At 37.6% G+C, this 23,638-nt stretch overlaps 1 protein-coding gene and 1 pseudogene across 4 annotated transcripts; both read left to right on the top strand.

Moving 5' to 3' along the window:
• The first annotated feature begins 284 nt into the window (after positions 1-284).
• LOC112482849 lies at positions 285-3,100 on the top strand (annotated as a pseudogene).
• A 2,100-nt stretch (positions 3,101-5,200) lies between these two features.
• TRIM22 (tripartite motif containing 22) lies at positions 5,201-22,235 on the top strand. Of its 4 annotated transcripts, none has more exons than XM_006915675.3 (8): positions 5,201-5,302; positions 9,135-9,626; positions 12,804-12,899; positions 13,559-13,789; positions 18,887-18,909; positions 20,230-20,330; positions 20,630-20,656; positions 20,902-22,235. In XM_006915675.3, the coding sequence occupies exons 2-8, from the start codon at positions 9,198-9,200 to the stop codon at positions 21,522-21,524; spliced, it is 1,530 nt and encodes a 509-aa protein (XP_006915737.1). In that variant the 5' UTR covers positions 5,201-5,302; positions 9,135-9,197; the 3' UTR covers positions 21,525-22,235. The 4 variants fall into 4 exon arrangements, with proteins under 4 accessions (XP_006915737.1, XP_006915738.1, XP_024905226.1 ...); XM_006915676.3 differs by having other exon boundaries at positions 5,284-5,412; XM_025049458.1 differs by having other exon boundaries at positions 5,293-5,373.
• The last annotated feature ends 1,403 nt before the right edge of the window (positions 22,236-23,638 follow it).

Below are 23,638 nucleotides of genomic sequence, written 5' to 3'. Positions count from 1 at the left end.
TTGTTTAAAAAACTGAAATTTGCCAGATGTAGTAGTATGAAAATTAAACAACAGAATGTTTTTAATAATTTCTGTGATTTCTTGACCATAAGCAATAATCCAGTATGTTATCTATTCATTTTTTGGCTTCCTCTCACTGCGACTACAATAAATGATTTTAAGAATACATATTTGTTTACTTTCAACATTATTACTCTTGCTTTGTTTTAAGAAATATAATAACTGATGAAAGAATTAGTTTTCTTTACATTTTAGTTAATTGTAAAATAAATTTTTCTGTACAGGTGCCTATTTTGTTTGTTTGTTTGTTTGTTTTTCATTTTACTGCAGTAATTCTATTTTCTTGAAATGGAATTTAAATATTATCTCTGTTTGCCCAGCATTAAAAGGTTATTATTCACCAGGATGTAGTAAGAGTCAGAAGCACAACTGTGGGATTTCTTAACAATGGTGTAGGTAAGTGTTTTGTTGCCCAGGTCAGCCTTATCTTTGCAGTGAGCCAAGAGTTCCTAGGAACAAAGAGAAAAAGTCTCATCTTCCCATGAGATAGGAGGGGCATTATTTCTGCAATGCATGCTCATTCAGGGCTTGGTGGGAATCCCCAGTCTTTTTGCATTTTTATTCCTAATTCTCCAATCAAGTTCAGAGCTAGGGATAAAAACTGTGCTGTTCGGTTAATTATTATCTGCTTTCGACTCTCCTTGCTTCCAAGAGTTCTCAACTGCCCCATCTTTGGATGAATTTTCATAAGACAACGGATTCCAAGGTCAATATTTCTAGTGTCTCTCTTTGTGTGTATGCACACAGTTATACCTTAGCACTCATCCATGGAAATCGGTGGAAATCATTCTCTAAATCTTCCCTTTGACCTCTGCCTTCTTGTCCCCACTGCTATGATGACTGACACTTTGAATCTTTAAAAATAATCTGTACTGTTGAATTATTGACATGTCTCTCCAGGGACATTCATGTCTCTTCTGTTACTGGAATGCCAGCGTTCCAGGTCAGGATGAAGTGCCTAGTTACGAGAAAAAGACTTGAATGTACAATATTGTTCAGGTCCTTGATACCACTGTCAAGAATACTTCAGTTCTGCTTACACACACACACACACACACCCCACGGATACACTCACAGACATAATTTTGTTTTCAGTTATTTTCTCCTTGTTTGCCTCACTCCAGTGAGCAGATCTCAGTGATGAAAAAATGTTTGTTCTCCCCCATTGAGAGAGAAGGGAGTTTTTCTTGTAGTGGGTGTTCATGCAGGGCTTGGTGGGATCCCATGTCCACTCCTCTAAAAATACAAACAGATCATTGCTCTTGAGAAAACGTTTTAAGTGGATTTACTGGTTTTTAGGGTCGTATTTTATGTCATGAGATAAAACCAGATGTTCCAAATGTTTGTTCCATTTTTCCTACTCACTGTTTAGAAAGAAGAGGATTATTCTGAGTATGGTGGTTAATGCAGAGATACACAGTAGAGTGATTTTGGTATATTCTATTTTTAATCTATAAATCTTGTTGACAATTGGAGTGGAGTAAAGGGCTCAGTGAGTGTGAGTGTGTTTATAAGAAGTTCACAGGGACAGGCTAGGATTTGTTCCTTCCACAATCCGATATTCATTCTTTTACTCTTGCCTCCCTTCGATTCTGTAATCTGAATCTACATTCTGGGCCCCAGAGAACTAAATGGGTTCTCTCCAGACTCTGTGAGAGATGTTTGCATGAGGTGCAGTGCTTTTGGCGACAGAGGGCATAAAAGCTGGCTCTTCCAAAAATGAAATGCAGTATATAATATACATTTCTGAGCATGTTTAGCTAGGACAGCTCTGGGCTGTAAAGCTTTGAACCAATCTATAATTTGAAAATTGCAGCTACAAATAGGATCTGATGTTTTGAGCTTGTCTGGAAAGATATTAAAAAATTCATCTAGGCATTTTCCTTGATAAGATGGCAGACCGCTTTGAACAGTTTTTGGATTTGCATTTAGTCTTGCCGTTGCTTGTGTTTCTGTCCATGAAGGAGAAGGAATTATTACAAGAGAAATTGGATCTTCTTAGATTCCCACATAGTAGACTTTGCTATGGTTATATACCAAAACCTTTGTTCTGATACTATTTCTTATGCTTTGAGAGAAAAAAGAGCCACAGTTGTTGAACAGCTGAAACAGCTTCAGGCAGAAATAGAACCAATTGTGTAGATGTTTGAAGATCCAGAAACTACAAAGTGAATGTAGTCAACTAGGGATGTTCAGATGCTGTTTGACTACCTGGCAGACAAGCATGGTTTTAGGCAAGAATACTTAGATACACTCTACAGCTATGCAAAATTCTAATATGAATGTGGAAATTACTTTGGAGCAGCAGAATATCTGCTTCTTTAGAGTGTTGTTTTCAGCAATGGAGAGAAATGCTTTGAGTTCACTCTGGGGAAAATTGGCCTCTGATATTTTAATGCAGAATTGAGATGTAGCCATGGAAGACCTTATAAGTTAATATGGTCTTTTCAGCAGCAAACATGACTCATTCACTGGTCTGTTTTTCTCATTGACCCCAAAGGACGTGAATACTGATATGTTAACCTTGACTTTGATGGGGCTCAGAAAAAGCTGAAGGATGTGCATCTGTGATTGTGAATGACTTTTTCTTGTGGCTTTTCTTGAGGATTTCATTGAAAGTGCCTATCTCTTCATATCTGAGACTTTGTCACATCCACCAGTGTATTAGTATTAACATGTTGGCAGATAAACTGAACATGACTCCATTAGAAGCTGAAAGGTGGATTGTAAATTTGGTTAAAAATGCACAACTGGATGCCAAGATTGATTCTAAATTAGATCATATGGTTATGATAACAAGGCAGTCTCACCCTATCAGCAAGTGATTAAAAATACCAAAAGCCTTTCATTTAAAAGCCAGATGTTGGCCATGAAGATTGAGAAGAAACTTAATCGGAATTGTAGGTCAGAGGCTCCTTAACTGGCAACTCAATACTCTAGTTTTTGCTAAAGAACTGTAAAGAAAAGATGGGAAAAAAAAAAAAGCTATAAAGAAAGACGAAATAATAAAACCATTAAAGGGTGACATACATTTTTAAAACATTGAGTATAAATTTTGGAGTATTTGAATAAAATTGGCTGTGTTTCATTATCCTGTGGCAGGGAAAAATAATCTGGAAATGTAAGAAGGCATCGGAAGCCCAAGAGTAGATTGGAGGGCAAGGGGAGTAGTGCTGGTGGTGTCTTGGGACCCTCTTCTGAGACATTGGATTTAAGGTGGAGAGAAACTGAGGATATCAGAGCTCCTCAGGTTACCAGAAAGTGTTGCCCAGTAGGAAACTCGAATGAACCACACTCCTCCCATCACCCAAAGTCCATCACCAGAGCTCACCACATTGCTATGGTCCACATTCCAGGATATTATATTACAAAAACCCAAGGAATAATACGTTCTCCTCAGGGCTCTGTGTTCTTTAGTCCCTACTTCTACTGTTAGAGAGGAACCTAATGAAAGATCTCCCACTTTGGACTTATGATTATTTTTACTGTTTCTGATCTGAAAAAAAAAAAGCACACACAGGGCACAGGAAGTAATGCAGTTAAAGTGTGGTGGTACAGATAACAGGCACTGAAGCAAATATCTGAGGAAATCTTAGTAACAAAACAAAATACATGAAAATTTCTTGGTTAAAATTTGTCAAAGGAGTTGTAAATGCTAAAACTAGAATTTTATTATGACCACAGCAATTATGTTGATTGCAACAACACCAATTGAACAGAATTATGATTGTCATCATCAGTATGTCCAATGTAATGAACATTACATCTATAGCTATATAACTGCATGATTTCCTATTTAAATATCTCTTCCTATCCACAGTACTTTGTAACAGGTCTGAGACAATAAGGAACAATATAGAAAAAGTCACTTCTTGCTTTCATAAAACTATTGTTGGGTACAGGGCTGGATAAAGAAGGATGCTTAATGATAGTGTTATATGACAACAAAGATGATAGTTGGAAAACATGCCAGCTCTCAGAATGCAATTTGTGCAAAATTTGCATGATTCTCATTGCACTTGAAGAGCTTCATTAGTTTATTCGTCATCAGAACTCACTTCATACCCAAAAAACTGAAACTGTCAATATGGCTCAGCAATTATGCCTATATAATTTTCAGTCCCTGCCTCATAAATAGAAATGAATCAAAAAGAGTTTAAGCCAAACTCCTGTGGGTTACAAACAATACCAAAATGTCTGTGCTTTAATTTGAAAAACATGGACTTCTCAATCGCCCTATATGCCTCATATCAGTCCATGTGTGAAGACCGCAGAGCTCTGCGGTCTTGTCTGTCAGGGACTCTTGTTTTGGAGCTCTCACCACCCTGTAGCTGCGATTTCAGACCCATGTAGTCAGAAGAAAAACAAGAGAGATAACAGGAAATCGAAAATGTTTCAGTTCTGCTTTTGATTGATGGTGTACAAAGGTCCAGACGTTTTCCGAAGGAGGAGGGGAAAAGCAGACAATGATGGAGATGTGAATGTTATTCAGAGAAAGACCAGGCTACACTTGAATGACACCATCTATTAACCTCCATGTTCTTCCTGCCTCTTGCTTGCTGATAATAGGGCACTGAAACAGCTGTACATTATCTCTGGCAGCCTTCCCCTTCTAGACTGCCTAGATAAGGAACAAAAACGGATAATTACCTGGTGGAACTGTAAGATTCAATTCAATGATGTGGAAAAATTTTCTCAATAGGCTCACGTTGAAAAATCTTCTTCAAAAAATTTACCATTCACAATAATAACTACCAATACTCGAAGTATCAGTTCAAATTCACAGATCTTTATCACTGATTATCTTCCCCATCACAGTCTGCATTACAAAGGGCAAGTACCCATACTTTTTGGATAATTATGTTATCCCTAGTAACTTGCTGAGGACCTGAATGTAGGATAAGCTTAATTAAGGATTATAGAATTGAACGGAAATTCTGAGTTTTCAGGAAAGCTGTAGATTGTATCATTGAAATTCACATTGTTCTTATTCAAATATTCTTGCTGGAAGAAACTGAGTTAGGAATAAAAACACAGTGATTGAGTGTGGGCTGGTGCCCACCCCAAAATATGCTGAAGAATTCCCCTCCCTCCGTGTCCTACCCAGTGGCCTCCCTTTGTTATTGTTATTAAGTTTCGGTTCTGCTTTCTTTGTTTCATTTCTGCCCCTAAAAATTTGGGTTTCGTTTCTCACTCATTTCCTGTGGCAGAACTCCTCTTTGGAGAGCTGGTCTCTGGCTTGGTAAGTGAATCTCGAGCAGACCCAAGTCTTATTTTTTCCACAGAGTCCAGATTCCTATACTTCGCCTGAAGGTGTGTGAAGGTGTGTGGGGCAATTTCCAAGGGCAAAGGGTAAGAAGCTTTGGGAGAATAGACTGAATGTGTCTGGGTGAGGTTAATTTGTGGTTATGAAACTGCTCCGAAGTAACAAAAAGAGCCAGCTTCTAGGCGTAGCTGAAGAGGTGGTGGAAGAGGTGGGATTGAGTCTGGGGAAGAGTGACCTTTAAAAAAGGAAGATTTTAAAAAGCAAAGTGTTGTTTGTTTCTTGGAGGGACCATTCTTTCTCCAGGCTGAGTTACCTCGTTGTCTTCCTATTCTGTATTGTTTTGTTTGTTTGTTTTTCTTTTTCAAAATATATATTTTTTACTTTTTAATTTCAATTGACATACAATATAACATTAGTTTTGAGAGAGGATAAGAAGCATCTGAAAAAAATGCAAAGGAAAGGCTTGCAGAAATGAACAACTCAGCCAGTTAAGGTCCATTCCTGACTGCCCTGTCTCTGCCTCCAGGGCTCTCCAGCTCACATCTGTTGATTCACAACTTGCTATCCAACTAATGTTCTTATCTCTGTAGCTGGTAGGAATAACAAGACTGTAAAAACTGCTTGTTATGTTACAATTAGAGCTCAGCCTTTGGATAGGAATCCACTGGCATTAATAAGTGTTGCTTCCTACTTATAACCTCAATGTCCGTCTCTCTCTGTTTGAGAATCCTATAATGGTGCTGGTAATGCCAAGGTCGCAGTTTCCACAAAACTACCTGTAAGACCAGTGGTCTGAAAATTCCTCCCCCTTGCAGCACCCCCCACCCGAAGCTCCCCCTCCCCATCCTGAAAAAAGAGGCACACTTTTGCATGGACACTGCAAAAGTATATTAAACTGTAATAAATCCAACCAGACTGAGCTCATGCATGGAATTGTTAACCTCTCTAACAAAGTTGTCTGAGTGTCCAAATTCCTCCGTCGGGTGTCGCTTCCTGCAAGTTTCAGGTACATAACATAATGATTAGACATTTATATAACTTAAGAAGTGATCACCTGGATAAGTCTAGTACCCACCCACCTTATATAATTATTACAATATTTTTACTATATTCCTAATGCTACACACTTTACACCCCCATGACTAGTTTGTAACTACCAGTTTGCACTTCTTAATCCCTTCTTCTTTTTCACCAGTCCTCCAATCCCCCTCCTCCATCTGGCACCATTGAAATGTCCTCTGTATTTATGAGTTTGTTTCTGTTTTCTTTGTCCATTTATTTTATTTTTTAGATTTTATACATAAGTGAAATCATATGGTATTTCTTTTTCTCTGTCTTATTTCACTCGACATACATGTTGTCTATGTCTTAAGTGGGGAGGTTTTCAATGGTGTAATACTTCTTCAATGACAGAATAAAATGAACGAATAAAGCAAAAGTAAGCACTTGTGTTAATTTTCTAGGGCTGCCATGAAAAACGTACCACAAACTAGATGGCTTAATTACAATTTGTATTCTCACAGTTCTGGAGGATAGAAATATGACACCTGTGGTGTTGACAGTGGATTCCTCTCAGGACTGAGGAAAGGGTCTGTTCCACACCCCTCCGCTGGCTTCTGATAGTTGGCTAGCAATCATTAACGTTCCTTGGTGTATAGTTGCATCACTCTGATATCTGCTTTTCCCTTCATGTGGCATTCTCCACATGTGCACATCTCTCTGTGTACATATTTTCTCTTGCTGGATTAAGGCCCACCTTAATGACTGCATTTTAATGTGATCATCTGCAAAGACACCATTTCCAAGTAAGGTCACACTCACACACACTGGAGGTTAGGACTTCAACATCTTTTCTAGGGACACAATTCAACACTTAATAGCATTCAGTGTGTTTGAAACAGGACACACTTTTTCTCTCCACTATATAACCTCCCTAATATATTGAAATTTCTCTCCCAAGACTGGCAGATGCCACATTGGAATTTGTGTTCCTCAGGTCTGTGTCGCATGTGATTCTAAGTATATAAACTCCTCTCTTTCTCCCTAAAACCATAAACCTTCAGGTGCCTGTTGACATGTTGCCTTGTATCCAGGCCAAGGTAAAGGCCCAACATCTAAAAACACAAGACTCCTCATAACCACCCAGCTGGTCTTGATCTCTCCATTTCTTTACCCCCATGGCACTGGGTATTGATCTCGTTTTTGCAATCTCTATCTCTGTTTGTCTTTGCTTAAATCTGTGTACTAGTGGAGAGAACTCTGAAGGGATATCTGGAGGATAATATGTTCACCCCAATTCTACCTGTGATAAAAGAAGGAACTCTGTAAGTCATTTATTCTATTTACACATCTGAAGAAGGGAACACTCTATCAAATTTTTATATGAGAAATAAATAGGTCGAGGTGATTTCTAAATTATAACTGATTATAAAATTGTTAGTGATAACATGATCTTTCTGTTGTAGACCTTGCTGTTTCTGTAGGTGTCTCTGGGAAATGAATTTGAGGGCATAGGAAAGCTCTGTGTGGGATAGGTATGTTAGGAGGTAAACACATCTCAACTATTAGAGAACTGCTAATTGATGGAAAAAAAGATGAAAAGCTAATAAAAAAGTCTAATCATCTATAGAGAGATGAAGAGATTCTAGTTTTATATATTCATCATATATGTGGATGCAATGTTCTAGCTACTGAGGATACATCAGTGAACAAAACAGTGCCTGATCTATGCTTACATTACTTTTTAGGAGGAAAAGATAGACAGTTAAAGAAAGATGGTAGATATTATGTAGTACAAAAAAAAAAGAAAAAAGAAAAAGAAAAATATAGCAAATGTACAGCAGGCAATGGTATTGGCAGTTTTGTTACCAGTAAGTTAGAGCAAATCCTTCTGCTAAGAGGACATGTAAAGGGGAGACTGAATAAAATGTAAGAGTAAGTAATGCTGACAGCAGGGAAAGAATCGGTCCATGCAGAGAGACAAGTGCAAAACCTCTGAGGCAGCAGTGGGTTTTGTGCTTTTACTATCAAGAATGTTTTTTGTATGGGAAAGAAGACAGGAGTGATGAACCTCAGTAACAGCATGGGGAGTGAAAGAACTCAGACTCAAAAGACCATATATTATGGTTCCACTTTTATGAATTAATCGGAAAATGCAAATCGTAAAAGCACAAGGGAGATTAATGGTTGGTTGCCTGAGTGTCGGGATCAGAATAGGGGTGACTACTAATGGCATTAGGTTTGTTATCCAGAAATAAAAATGTTCTTAATTTGGATTGTGGTGATAGTTATATCGTTCCATAAATTTACTATAAATTATTGTACTCTTAAAATAGATACATGAGATGTAAATCTAATTCAATGAACCTGTTGAAATAAAGTAAGTCATGCAAATGGCAGGGGTAGGATCATTCTATGCAGAGAGAAGAACAAGTGCAAAAGCCCGGCAGCCACAGTGGGGTTAGTGCATTTAAAATGGAGGATGTGTTTTGGGGTTGGGAAGAAAAGACAGGATTAATGATGGGTTGCACAAAGCTCTTGGTAGGAAGGGCCTCAATTTGTCTTTCTATCCAGCAGAAGAGAAAATAGCAATCATTGCCCTGACGGGATGAAATTTGTTATGTGACATAAACTAAGAGTAAAATGTTTGAAATTATTACAGAGTCCTTCCCATTCCATCACCGATCAACTCTTCTTCTCTCTTTTTCTTCCTTTATTAAATATTAAAATTTTGTCCAGTTCTAAATCTGCACAATCAGTATCCTTTCTATTCCTGCCTTTCTTATCCTGCCTCCTTCAATATTCCCAGTCCTGCAGGAGTTTGTAAGCAAAAGGAGCATCAGGAGTCAAGACAGGAAGAAGTCAAGTGAGCATGGCAATGGATTTTTCAGCACAGGTGAACATCAAGGAGGAACTGACGTGTCCCATATGCCTGGAGCTCCTCACAGAACCCCTGAGCCTGGACTGTGGCCACAGCTTCTGTCAAGCCTGCATCACTGCAAACAACAAGGAGTCCATAAGCCAGCTAGGAGGGGAATGCCGCTGTCCCGTGTGCCAGAGCAGATACCAGCTTTGGAACCTTCGGCCTAATCGGCAACTGGCCAACATAGTAGAGAAAGTAAGGGAGGTCAGTGTGAGGTCACAGCAGCAGCAGAGGGGAGACCTCTGTGAGCACCATGGGAAAATTCGTCATGTATTCTGTAAGGAGGATGGAAAAGCCATTTGCAGGCTTTGTGTGCTGTCTCCGGAACACCACGGTCACCAAATGTTCTCTGTGGAGGAAGTGGTCAAGGAGTGTCAGGTAGGCCCCAATGCGGAGGAACAGTGTGCAGAATGGTATCTGAAGTAAAATCTTTGCTTTTTTTTTTTTTTTTTTAACTCTATTTAATCACTTTGTCATCATAAGACTAAGGCTTGTGTTCTCTTTTCATACCCTTGGCTCAGCTTCTGAGGCCTAAGGCACATTTCTGTGCATTCTCTCATTTTCTTCAAGAGTAAGCGTAGACTACAAAATCTTTTTTAAATTGTTTATTGGGGTAACATTGGTTAATACAAGTATATTATTTTCAGGTATACATTATAATTTGACATCTGTATATTCTATTGTGTGTTTACCACCTAAAGTCCAGTATCCTTCAACTACCATATATTTGATCCTCTTTATCCACTTCATCCTTCCCTAAATCCCCTATATTTGACCCACTTTACCCCATCTACCTCCCACCTCCTCCCCCACACCCTACCCTCTGGTAAACACTAGTCTATAGTCCATGTCCATGAGTCTCTGTCCTGTTCATTTGTTGCTTTTAGGTTTATATCTCCTATATAAGTGATATCATGTGATTTTTAACTTTTTTATTCTAGCTTATTTCATGTAGCATGATTATTTCAAGGTTGGTTCATCCATGTTGTCGCAAATGGCAGTATTTCATCTCTTCTTACGGCTAAGTAATATTCCATTGTGTATATGTACCATATCTTCTTTAGCCCATCATCTATTGTGGACACTTTGGTTGTTTCTATGTCCTGGCCACTGTAAATAATGCTGCTATTAACATTGATATGCAAATATCTTTATGGATATGAGTTTTCAAGTCTTTGGGGTAAATATCCAGTAGAGGGATTGCTGGATCATACGGTAGATCAATTCTTAGTTTTTCGAGAAACCTTCATACTGTTTTACATAGTGGCTGTACCAATTGGCAGTTCCATCAACAGTATGTGAGGGTTCCTATTGCTGCACATACTCTCCAGCATTTGTTATTACTTGTCCTGTTGATTATAGCTATTCAAACAGGTGTGAAATGGTATCTCATTGTGGTTTTGATTTGCATTTCCCTAATAGCTAGTGATATTGAGCATCTTTTCAAATATTTGTTGGCCATTCGTATGTCCTCTGGGGAGAAATGTCTGTTCAGATCCTCTGCCCATTTTTTGATTGGATCGTTTGTTTTTTTGTTGGTATTGAGTCATATGAGTTCTTTGTGTATTCTGGATATTAGGCCCTTATTGGAGGCATTGCTTGCAAATATATTTTCCCATTCTGATGATTGTCTTTTTACCTTGTTGATAATTTCTTTTGCAGAGCAGAAGCTTTTAGTTGGATGTAGTCTCATCCATTTATTTTAGCTTTAGAGGTCAAATTCATAAAATCCTCTTTAAGATCAAGGTTCTTGAGTTTAGTTCCTATGTTTTCTTCCATGCATTTTATTGTTTCAGGTCTTAGATTCAGGTCCTTAATCCATTTTGAGTTAATTTTGGTGTGTGGTGATAGGCAACAATCTAGTTTCATTCTTTTACAGGCGGCTTTCCAGTTTTCCCAGCACCATTTATTGAAGAGGCTTTCCTTTCTCCACTGTATGTTTCTGATTTTTTTGTAGAAAATTATTTGTCCATATAAATGTGAGTTTACTTCTGGACTCTCGATTCTGTTCCACTGGTCTGTGTGTCTGTTTTGCTGCCTATACTATGCCGTTTTGATTACTGTCACTTTGTAGTATAATTTGAAGTCAGGCAGAGTGATGCCTCCAGTCTCATTTTTTTTTCTCAGGATGGCTTTGGCAATTCAGGGTTTTTTGTGCTTCCATAGAAATCTGATGATTTTTTATTCTATTTCTTTAAAAAAAGCCAATTGGATTTTGATGGGAATTGTATTAAATCTGTATAATGCCTTAGGTAATATGGTCATTTTAACTATGTTGATTCTTCCATTCCAAGAACACGGAATATCTTTGCATTTCTTTGTATCTTCTTCGATTTCTTTTAATAGGGTCTTGTAGTTTTCATTATATCGGTCCTTCACATGTTTCATTAGATTTATTCTTAGGTATTTTATTCTTTTTGTTGCAATTGCAAAAGGAATTATTTTTTCCTCTTCTTTTTCTGACACTTCGTTATTAGAGTATAGGAATGCTATGGATTTTTGAACGTTGATTTTGTATCCAGAGACTTTACTGTACTTGCTTGTTGTTTCTCGTAGTGTTCTTGTGGAGTCTTTAGGGTTTTCTATATAGAGAATCATGTCGTCCGCAAACAGTGACAGTTTGACTTCTTCGTTTCCTATTTGGATGCCTTTAATATCTTTCTTTTGCTTGATTGCACTGGCTAGGACCTCCAGTGTTATATTGAATAACAGTGGTGATAGTGGGCAACCTTGCCTTGTTTCTGATCTTAGAGGGAAGGTTTTTAGTTTTTCACCATTAAGTATAATGTTGGCTGAGGGTTTGTCATATATGGCCTTTATTAAGTTAAGGTACTTTCCTTCTATACCAATTTTGTTAAGTGTTTTGATCATAAATGGATGCTGAATCTTGTTGAAGGCTTTTTCTGCATCTATTGATACGATCATATGATTCTTATTTTTTAAGTTGTTTATGTGGAGTATCACATTAATTGATTTGCGTATGTTGAACCATCCCTGTACCTCTGGGATGAAGCCCACTCACTTGATCGTGGTGTATAATCTTTTTAATATGTTGCTGTATTCAGTTTGCTATTATCTTATTTAGGATTTTTGCATCTGTGTTCATGAGAGATATTGGTCTATAGCTTTCTTTTTTTGTGTTATCCTTACCAGGTTATAAAATCTTAGCAAACAGAATTTGTGTGAGTGAGCGTTGACTCTAAATGTCGATTTTATTGCTCCTCTCTGCAGGAAGGATTTTTGGGAACATGGTTGCTTAGATGTGGGAAACGTATCTGTGACAGGAAAGGACTTTTCTTGCTGTAGGATCAGTTCTTCCTCTAAGAAAAAAGAGATGCAGGCTACTTTTGATAAAGTGATGGTACTTTGCATCATCCAAGGATAGTGAATACATTTACAGTCTAAGATTTTTGTCTACATTGTCAGTTCTAATTGCCAGTATCATTTCTGTAAACTTTGTTCTTTTCTAAGATGAGCCCAATTTCTTCCCCATTTATTTTCTATCCAGGTGCTGAGAAAGCTCATAGCTTGACTTTGGTGATTTCTTTTTCACAGGAGAAGCTGCAGGAAGCTCTGAAGAAGCTGACGAAGGAGCAGCAGGAAGCTGAGGAGTTAGAAGCTGACATCAGTGAAGAGAAAGCTACCTGGAAGGCAGGAAGAGATTATTCCTGAGGGAGTTCTGAGACAGGAAACTAGGCAGCACCATGGTCCAATCACAAGGAGGCCCCTTCCTCCTTGTTACCTCGGAATTCATGTGTCCAGAAGACATTTGATTAGTTTGCCTTCAACCCCTTCCCTGTTGAGTGTTGGCAACTGAAGAGTAGACATATCACAAGTGAAACCCAACTGTTTAGAGGCAAACAGAGAAATGATATAAAAATGGCTAATGAATCCCATGTCCCATTACTGTCAGTCACAGTTTAAGGCTCTGATACTTTCAGAAAACACACTGAGAAAGGCCAGCATTCTGTCTAGGAATTTTGGGTAGAGGAGTTTAATATACAGTGTGGCATGATTATCCAGGATGGGTGTCTGCAATCTAGACCTCATCCAGGTATCACATTGTGTCTCCTGGTACACCTTGATGAAGTAGACTTGAATGAATTGCTTTGGGAAGAGCACAAGGGACAATAGTAGGAAAAATGGTTTTCCTAGGAACTGCTCATTTCATTTCACCTCCTATCCCTCTGAGCACTGCCTGAGAAAAATAGTTCTTGTCTTGGCTCTCAGGGCCATGAAAAGTAGGCCATCAGCTAGACTGACTGACTGCCTTTTTCTCTTCTTGTCCCCCGCACCTCCTCGCCCCAAAGAATTGTATGCAGACTGAGAGACAGAAGATTCTGAAAGGGTTTGATAAAATGAGAGGCATCCTGGACAGTGAAGAGAAGAAGGAGATGCAAAAGCTGGAGGAAGTTGAAGTGAATGTGCTGGATAACTTGGCAGTGGCTAAAGACCAGGTGGCCCAGCAGAAACAGTACATGAGAGAGCTCATCTCAGATCTCAAATGTCAGATGCAGGGATCATCAATAGACACGCTGCAGGTAGGACTTGGGATGTAGAAACCTAGTTATGGGGGGAAACGCAGAGACTAATTTTCCTTTCCTTCTGGGTATCTGCACTTTCTCATTAAAAGGTTCTTTTGACCTCTCAGTGCCCCTTCTCTGCCATTCATTTCAAGGATCATAGAGATAATCTGATGTACAATTGTCAAGGGAAAGTCCCATTATTACTTTATAAAAGATTGTGCAAAAATTTAGAGAGAAGATTCGTCACAGGCTCCCGGTTATGTGATCTAGCATTTGTAAAGCATCTCTTCACTAAGCTTAGTCAAACAACTCAAATCTGTTTATATCTGAGTTGTTTTGTTGAGGGGTGGCAAAGGTAATGCTAGACTGTCATACTGAAGTAAGGGATGAGCATGTATGAATATATGGGTGTGCTTCTGTGTGTATGTATGTTGGCTAGGAAAGGACGTAAGAGAAACCCTGTAGAAACTTAATGGATGGATTGTACATAGTATGAATATTTAAATTTTTTCCATGAAATTTACTGAATGACTGAGATCTTAAGCTATGTAATATATTGGGAAATTCAATAAATGTCAGACTTTCTCTGCTTGACTTCTTGCCATTCTCCTTTGCTAGCTGAACAAGAATTTCTTAACTTTGGTTCCAGTACTGGAATAATCAATTTCCATCTGCTGTATCTTTCTTCTGCCTTAAAAGAACATATTCTTGAGGTATAACTTACATATAAAATCTACCCATTGTAAGTGTACAATTCAAAGATTTTAGTAAATATATTGAGTTGTTAAGCCATAAATAAATTCAATTCATCATTTGTTGAAAAGACTCTCCTCTTCCTCTACTGAGTTATTTTGGCACCTGAATCAAAAATTTATTTTCTCCAAATGTAAGGATATATTTCTGGATTATCATTCTGGTACACGAATCTATGTTTATTCTTGCACGGATACTCTAAGCTTTTGATTACTGTGCCTTCATAGAACATTTTGAAATTGGGTAGGGTAATCTTCCAAATGTGTTTTTATTTTTAAAAATTGTTTGAAAAAAATTGAAACAATTCTATTCAAACCTATTTCAAAACAATTCTATTCTAAGTTAGTTATTCTCTGTAGAGACCATTTAAGCACCTCGCCCCACCTCACCCCCTTTCTGGGTACATTTGGAGAATTCTACTGCCATCTAGTGGATAGAATCCAGAGATGCTGCCAACCTGACTCCATGGCAAAGAATTATCTGGGCCAGTATGCCAGTAGTGACATGGTTGAGAACTACTATCCTAGGTCCACTGAATTTTCTATTAAAATTTTTGGATATCTTGTTAATTTTTATTAAAAGCCTGCTGGTATTTTGATAGGCGTTATAGGGGACTTAAAGAATAATATGAGCAGTATTGTTATCTTAACAGTTTAAGATCTCTTCTTTTATTTAGGTAGTCTTTACATTCTAACAGCAATATTTTGTAGTTTTCAGCACGGAAGTCTTTTACTTATTTTCTTAAGTTTATTTCTAAGTATTTAAGATGATTCTTTTGGTTTCTGTTGTAAATAAATGTCTTAATTTCATATTGGGTTATTCATGCCTAATGATAAAAAATACAGTAAAGTTTTAATATGGATCTAGTATCCCACACATTCCTAAACTCTTTTATTAGTTTTCACAGTGTGTGTGTGTAATCCTTGAGCCTGTCTATGTAATGGATCATGCCATCTGTAAATAAATACAACTTTATTGATTTTCCAATCTGGACATTTCAATTTCTTTCATTTCTCCCTCTTTTTTTCTGTCTTTTCCTTTTCAATTTTTCCTTACCTGATCTAATAAATTCTTATTTTGCACTCTTCATCTTTCTCTATTTCATGTTTATGAATGTGACATCTTTGCCATTCAAAACTAGATAGACAGAAAGATAAATCACAATTGTGGGAAATGATGGCCTATGATTGTTCCATTTCTGAGGCAATATATATACTTTAATATGCAACCTGAAAAACTGTACCTATTGGTAAGGTATAGTCACATAATCGATATTGTCTATAATCTTCCTCTTGGGTGGGGTCATGGACCATTACTGACAAAAATAGATTTGGGGCAGTCATGTGGGCCACTCAGGAAACACTTTGATTTTGTTTTTTTCTTCTTCAAATTGTTTTAACTTGTTATGATATATGTGGTGGGCTTCCGGTCTTTATCCTCCATAGCTTTGCCAACTAGGAGTTGAAATGACAGTTTTCCTGTTATCTGGACCATTTAGGGGCAATGATCATTTTATCATGTATCTATTGGTTGCTAGGCCAATCATAAGGAGCTATGTTTCGACAGATAAGAAAGAAAGTGATAGAAATGTATTTGAAAGTAGATTTGTATGTTAGATGAGAGTTTACATCTTCTACCCTAAGAAAGGGCTCTTGTCCATTTCTTCTTTTAGCACCTTTATAGAAAGATAATCCTCCCACAATTTATTCATTTAATTCATAAAATTCCATGGTACTTATTATTATATTACATTAATAAATTTTTAAAACAGTTGTGGCAAAACATACAACAAAAAATTTTATGTTTTAGTTATTTTAAAGTATATACTTCAGGGGCATTAATCACATCCACAATGTTGTGCAAAAATCACCACTACCTATTTCTAAAATGTTTTCGTCACTCCAAACAGAAACTGTAACCATTAAGCAATAACTCCCCATTTCCCATTCCCCCCGAACCCTATTCCTAGTAACTGCTAATCTACTTTCTATCTATATGAATTTGCCTATTCTAGGTACCTCTACAACATAAGTGGAATCACACCACATCGGTCCCTTTGTGTCTGGCCTGTTTTATTTAGCATATTTTCAAAGTTCATCCATGTTGTTACCTGTATCCCAACTTCATTCCTTTTTATGGCTGAATAACTTTCTATTGTATGTATATGGAACATTTTGTTTCTTTTTTCATCTGTTGATAGACACAGGCTACTTACACCTTTTCGCTATAGTGAATAATATTGCAGTGAACGTTGGCATGAAAGTGTCTGAGTCTGCTTTCAGTTCCTTTGGGTATATGCCTCAGAATGGAATTGCTGAAATGTAATGGTAACTGTTTAGCTTTCTGTGAATCCACCAAACTGTTTTTCTTAGGTTCATTTTACATTCATACCAACAATGCAGGAGAGTGCCAGTTCTTTCATATACTCACCAACACTTTTTATTATTCATGAGGTGGTTTCGTTTTACTTTGTTTTATTTTTTGTTTTTGCCATCCTTAAGGGTGTGAAGTGATATCTCATTGTGGTTTTGATTTGCATTTCTATAATGACCAGTAATGTTGACCATGTTTTCATGTGTTTATTGGCCGTTTGTATATCTTCAGAGACATGGTTATTTAAATCCTTTCCCCATTTTTAATATTATTGTAGCCATTATATTATAGTGAGCCATTTTTAAAAAAAATAATTTGATAAAAAGTGTGAGGAGATGGCAGTCAGTTAAGGGATGGGCAGTATGGGATAGTTGTTTGTCCAACCTCAATTCAATTACTTTCGTTTTTTGGTAGTGATCTCTTGAATTACCCTTTGAGGAACCATCCCCACCCTTAGTTCATATAGTTGGTTAGGATTGATAAAATCAGTAGCATCAGGGGTGTACATGTCTCTCAAAACCAGCATATTCGATTCCTATATGTTTACCAGGGATGCAGTAATTATTTTAAGGTAGGCACCTGGCCCAGTTTGGGGCAATGATTTATATACCTGAGACTTTTATTGTTAAGACTAGAAAGAGAAATTCTCTTTTCTGCTAAGTAATATATCAAGGATTATAATTTAAACCAGGATATTCAAGTTGATGCCATATAGAGTTTGAAAAGAAAGTCTATGCGGCAGGTTGAAAATAGAATTTTGGGAAGAAAGAATAGATTTTAATGACAAGATTTTTAACTTAAAACATATCTATGACAAAAGTTATACCTGCCCCCTGAATTTTTTTATTTTAAATTTAAGCCAGTTTTAATTAGGTTTTTTGTCATATACATAACAACAAAAAAATCTAGTACGGAGATGATGTAGAACCAACAGGTGGCTAAGTCTTTTGTTGATATAAAGGGGTGAGACTAGAGAGATGGAATCTAAATATATTTGTACATTTCTGTTAAAAAATTAGGCAAATAATATTATGATGGGGAAAAGAAGATGGCTAAAAAAATTGAGGTTATAGATTTGACTGGCTTAATTCAATACTAGAATTCAGGGTAAGATGTAGTTTTAAGACAGTGATGGAGTGGGTATTGATACTGTTCTGGACAGTGAATGTGAATAGTTGAGAAACAGTAAATTTCATTTGAAGCTTTCTCTGCTTCTGGTTCCTGCGGCTTATTTTATACTTCAAAATTTATGAAGTATAAAATAAATTTTGTAGTGCGTAGGAGGTGTAGAGAGTGATTAGAGGATGGCCAGAGAAACACTTGTTTGAAGTTCTAGTTTGCTTGTTCTTGCAGTAAAAAAAAATATATACTTCTTGGGGACTATAATTTAATTATTCTCCTTTAATTCCTCAGAGCCTGGAATGATGTCTGACAAACAGATTTCAATGTTATTTGATTTTAGAATAAATACAAGCATAAAAAAGTAAGGAGGTCTTCTCATGAGTGCATATTAAAGAAATAGTAGGTCTCTTCCCTTTCTTTGAATTAAATTCCATTTCCAGATCCTCGAAGCATCTTTCTTGCATCCTCGCATGAGTCCTCTAGGATGGTCGGTCTGGGTCTTACCTCTACATTTTGTCACCCATACTCTGACCATCTATTTGTTCACACCATATCAAGGGGTGCTGGCATGTGAGGAGGAAGATGAGTAAAAGTCTGTAAGATAGGAGGGCTGATTGCCCCTTTGAGGTTTGCCAAACACTTTTGGGATGTGCAGTTAAATTTGAATTTCAGATAAATGACTTATTTTATTATTATTGTTATTATTATTTATTTTTTAGTAGAAGAATATCTTAAATATTACAGAGGTCGTGTTTATTCTAAAACGTATTTGTTATTTATCCAAAATTAAATTTTAACTTGCCTTTTTTATTTTCGAAATCTGGCAACCTTGTGCTTGACTCATGTTTTCTCTCTTCTCCCCAGGATGTGATTAACGTTATAAGAAGGTATGTATGCGAGACCAGGTTTGGTCTTTTTTATCTGAAAACAGAATTATAGCCTTAAGAGTAATCTTAGAATCAATCAGAAGTTTTAAAAAAATCACAGACCTGGGAAATTTGCTTATTACGTTGTTTCCAATGGCTAATCACAGATGAAATTTTTTAATGATAGGGAATTTGGGTGGTGGGAGGTCACAGAGTTAGAGTCAATAGAAGCATTACTAATAAGGGGTTGCTGTATCAGAACCCCATAACGTTGTTCATTGTAGTCGAACCTTAGTCTCTGTCTGAGCTCTTATTTCTGTACTTCATAAGTGCTTGTCTTGTCACAGGGAGGATCTCGTCTTCTTTATCTGCCAGGCCCCCAAATTTTCCACAAGGGCAGACCTTTACTTTTTTTTTTTGCTTGAGGATAGAAGAAATCAGGTCTTTCTAAGTGGTGTTCTTTGGATTTCAAAAAAAAAAAAAAAAATAGACTCAAGTCTCAGGGAATAGTGGTTTTGGTCCCGGTGCTAAAAATTAATCTCTGCTCACACGCTTTAGCATCTTGTAGGAAAAAAGGCTTCCTTTGTCTAAAGTTGCCTACCCACTTGGGAGCATCAAGGTCTTCATAAGTACATGAAATTCAGACCACTATTAATTTGGACGTCATAACTTCTCCTTTCCCAAATGTTTGTCATGTTTCTTCCAGAGAACGTGACCTCATATGTTATTCTAGGCATCTGTACTGGGATAACTGTCTTTGGACACCCTTCAGACTTCCAATACTCCCACATTTGATAACCTAAAGGTCTCAGTAGCCAGGTTCTAGAGTCTCGCTACTGATCATCTGCCTGGGAACCACATCTCTGGCCTCTCCCTGGAGGAGCCACTGAGATGACTTTAACTTCGTATATCAAATATTTTTTTTATAGATATAAAACAGCTTTTAAGAGTACTATCCCTGGAGGAGCCACTGAGATGACTTTAACTTCGTATATCAAATATTTTTTTTAGACATATCAAACGGCTTTTAAGAGTACTATTATTTCATCTAATATTGTATTATTTTTAAGCAGTTGAGAGCACGGGTTAATTTTTCTGTTTTAGAAGGAAGAACACGAGCTTCTTTGAGTAGGCTTTCCCAAGGTCACACAGAGGGTAAATAGAAAGGTAGATGTGAGGACATTTTTTCAGGCTGCAGTGTCGGGGCTCTCACTTCTCTCTTCCTCAGGCTCTTCAGTGAAGAGGATTTGAGTACATCAATGATGTGAAAGGTGAGGGAGACAGTGGTTTTGGAGAGACACAAGGTCCGAAGTGTGGATGATCAATTTTTGTCTTCTCTAGGAGTGAGAGCTGGACCTTGAAGAAGCCAAAAATTGTTCCCAAGAAACTGAAGAGTACATTCCGAGTTCCAGACCTGAGTGGGATGCTGCAAGGGTTTAAAGGTGAGGAGAACCAGGGGAGGGGTGTGGGTGTGCGGTTCTTATAGTATCAGAGAAAAGCAGGGGAGTGGATGTTCTTTCTAGATGAGGACAAAAGAGAGGCTGTAGGCTTGATGGGGAGAGGTAGATACCCTGTGCTGAAGATGTGATCATCTCTAAGTGGGAATGACCTGGTGTCCTCTCATTCACCAATTGATAGCCTCATAGGGCTCCCCTACCCTGTCATCATTCGAGACAAAGGATAGGTATTAGTGTTTCCTCCTTTGCTTCTAACAATATCATTGAAACTTTTGTCATTTCAGAGCTGACAGAAGTCCAGAGCTACTGGGGTAAGAATAAGTTGCAGAGTTTTCAAATCACCATGTTCTGATCCCTTTTTAGGAGTGTGGTTACTTTTAGGTCCCATGATTTTAGTTCCCTCCCAAACATGCATATACATGACAGTTCTTACGTGATCTGCTCATCTCTGACCCATCAACTCAAGTTGTTATCAGTCCCCAGTATTCCTCTTCAAAAATATCACAAGACACACAAGCCCTATATAATTCACCTGAGATTGTAATTTTTCCTACAGTGGACATAATGCTGAATCCAGAGAACTCTCTTTCGAATGTTGTCATTTCTATGGATCAGAGACAAGTGAAAGCTGGAGACTGTTTTATGTTTAGGAATCTACATTCGTGTAACTTTTCTGATTTTGATGCCTTCGGCTGCCAAAATTTCTCCTCGGGGAAATATTACTGGGAAGTTGACGTGTCTGGGAAGACTGCTTGGATCCTGGGGGTGTGCAGGAAAACAAATAACCACTTTGGAAAAAATAGCTCGGGGTTTGTTTTTAAATCAAATGTAAATCATTACTCGAAGTTGCGTTTTGACCCAAATGTAAATCATTACTCCAAATACAGACCTGAAAATGGTTACTGGGTTGTAGGGTTACGGAATATATCTGAGTACATGGCCTTTGAGGACGCTTCCACTTCTCATCCTAAAGTCTTGACTCTTTTCACGGCTGTTCCTCCCCGTCGAGTTGGGGTTTTCCTAGACTATGAAGCAGGCATTGTCTCATTTTTTAATATCACAAATCATGGGTCGCTCATTTACAAGTTCTCTAGATGTCAGTTTTCTCAGACTGCTTACCCATATTTCAACCCTTGGAATTGCCTAGCTCCCATGACTTTATGCCAGCCAAACTCCTGAACCTTCTCATTTTTTTACTCACTTCTTGTCATGTCCCTTGCCCTGGTATCATCTCTTGCACCTGAGCTGATTTCTATACTCAGAACATCTCTTCCTTGCTGTCTCCATTCTTTAGAACTTTTACTCACCTTTGGGATATATTCTGTTTCTGGTTTAAGTTAGAAGAGAAGCTTATTTATCCATTTACCTTTTTTTATTGTATTCTCAGTGAAAGATGTCTAATCTTTCCTATAGACAGAACAGTATTGGTATAACATCTTTGCCCTCTCATTTCTCCATATTTTCCTTTATTGCTGATTGAAGAGACATGGCAAAGCCTATCTGCCACCATCCATTATCCTGGGACAATTCATATCACCCTCACCCACCAGCACCAACAAAGGAGTCTTTGAGTATATGTCTGTTTGTTGCCCAGAATACAGCAGGTTTATCAGAGTCAAGTAAAGGAAATAATAGACTATATATATGTACTCAGAGTGAAGAGTGTATGTTCTGAGTGTTTGAGTTCAAAACCTATCTCTTCTCCTAGAAGGTGTGTGATGATCAATAAAATCTGGGTTTCTTTTCATAAAATACAAGTTGGGATTTTAAACCGCACCTAACTCACCCTTAAGATCGTTGTGTAAAACTAACTTTCATTCAATGTAAAGAATCTATTTCAGTGTGCTGTACAATATAATAAATATTTGTTCTTGTGAATATTGAAAAGTGTACGTGGTGTCAGTATCCTGTGCAACAGATTTGTACCCTTCAGAAGAACGGTAAAAAATTCTACTGAAATCTCATTTTTCAAATGCCAGACTCTGCTGTCAAGACCACTCCAGTTTCATTCTTTTGTAGAACTTTTTACACAGAGTCTGGGACTGTTTTAAGGCCCTTTATTGGGAATGGGACAGAAAATTGTAAAAGTCTGAGTTTCTAAAATCTGTCCAGCAAGGAAGCCATATCTTAGGGACAGCTGTTCTTATCAGAGATGGTCCTTTCGTGTTGAGGCCTTTTCCTTGTGGTAAAACACTGGGGTATACCATGGTTTATACTATCCTATGCACTTTTCTTTCTTTAATTTTTTTCTTTCCTTTAGTTTTCTTTTTTTTAAGTCAGTTTCAAATTTATGACAAGGAATAGACTTACCCAGAATAGCAAAAGAAGAAACTTTTCTTAGAGGAGCATACATTATAAATTAGAGCAGATCACTGCACAGAGTTCTTATCAAGATATCGATAGATAATAACTTGTCCTACTGGGTGCAAAGTGGGTGGGGTAGATAGTACTAATGATAGTATTAGTGATAACACTGGGCTCCCCACTGCAGCCTCCCTATTGCCTTCCACTTACGCATTTTCATTTCCTCACAAGGTATAGTAACTGAGTTCGTACCTCCTGGAAATCCTAGGATTTCCTGAGAAATCCTAACAAAGGAAGTCCTAGAGAAGGAGTCTCTGGAGTTCCATGAGCCACAACCCAGGCTGCTGGACCAGTTCTGCACACAGAGCTATGCCTACCCTGCTCAGAGCTGAAAGACATATTTTGAGAAAGAAAACAGAGGAAAGTCACAAGAGTTCTTTGACGCTTAATAATTTAACACTTCAAGGGTAATAATGTAGAATTTTGATGGCTCTCAACATAAATTTCTAGCACACTGTCCTCTCTGGGATTGGGAACTTTGCAATTGTGACAGCTGCCCTGCTTTATAACTTATTTTGTATTTACTAGTCCTACAAGATTTCCAAGTTCAAACTCAGGGATCTATTACAGTTCCTCTAAAATCACTAACCTTGCTCATCTCCTTGGACCGTATCTGCCAATTAGAAACTGATTTCTACTGAGAGATCAGGAGAAGGGGGAGCACATAAGAAGAATTTTCATGAAGGGAATCTCTGCAACTTTTAATAAAACAAAAACTGGTGCTAATAATCTGACAAGATATTAGAAGTGGCATGACAACAAGATTCTGAGACCCATGAGAAAAAAGAGTTAAAGTAGGGGTGCCTCTTTATTTAACCGCCTCTCCTGTTAAAGAAAAAAGTTCATTCCATTCCACTGGACTAACTGGATGGGAAATTACAGCCAAGCTCTCCTCTCTCTCTTTTTTTTTTTACTCTGGCTTCTCCTTA

The sequence above is a fragment of the Pteropus alecto genome, unplaced genomic scaffold, assembly GCF_000325575.1.
Source record: "Pteropus alecto unplaced genomic scaffold, ASM32557v1 scaffold395, whole genome shotgun sequence".
Classification (NCBI taxonomy): Eukaryota; Metazoa; Chordata; class Mammalia; order Chiroptera; family Pteropodidae; genus Pteropus; species Pteropus alecto.
This window is presented reverse-complemented; position numbering and strand designations above follow the sequence as displayed.

Coding starts and splice junctions, on each gene's coding strand:
- TRIM22 (XM_006915675.3), top strand. CDS start 9,198: ATGGCAATGGATTTTTCAGCACAGGTGAACATCAAGGAGGAACTGACG. Junction 13,790..18,886: donor CATCAATAGACACGCTGCAG/GTAGGACTTGGG, acceptor TCTTCTCCCCAG/GATGTGATTAACGTTATAAG. Junction 20,331..20,629: donor GATGCTGCAAGGGTTTAAAG/GTGAGGAGAACC, acceptor TTGTCATTTCAG/AGCTGACAGAAGTCCAGAGC.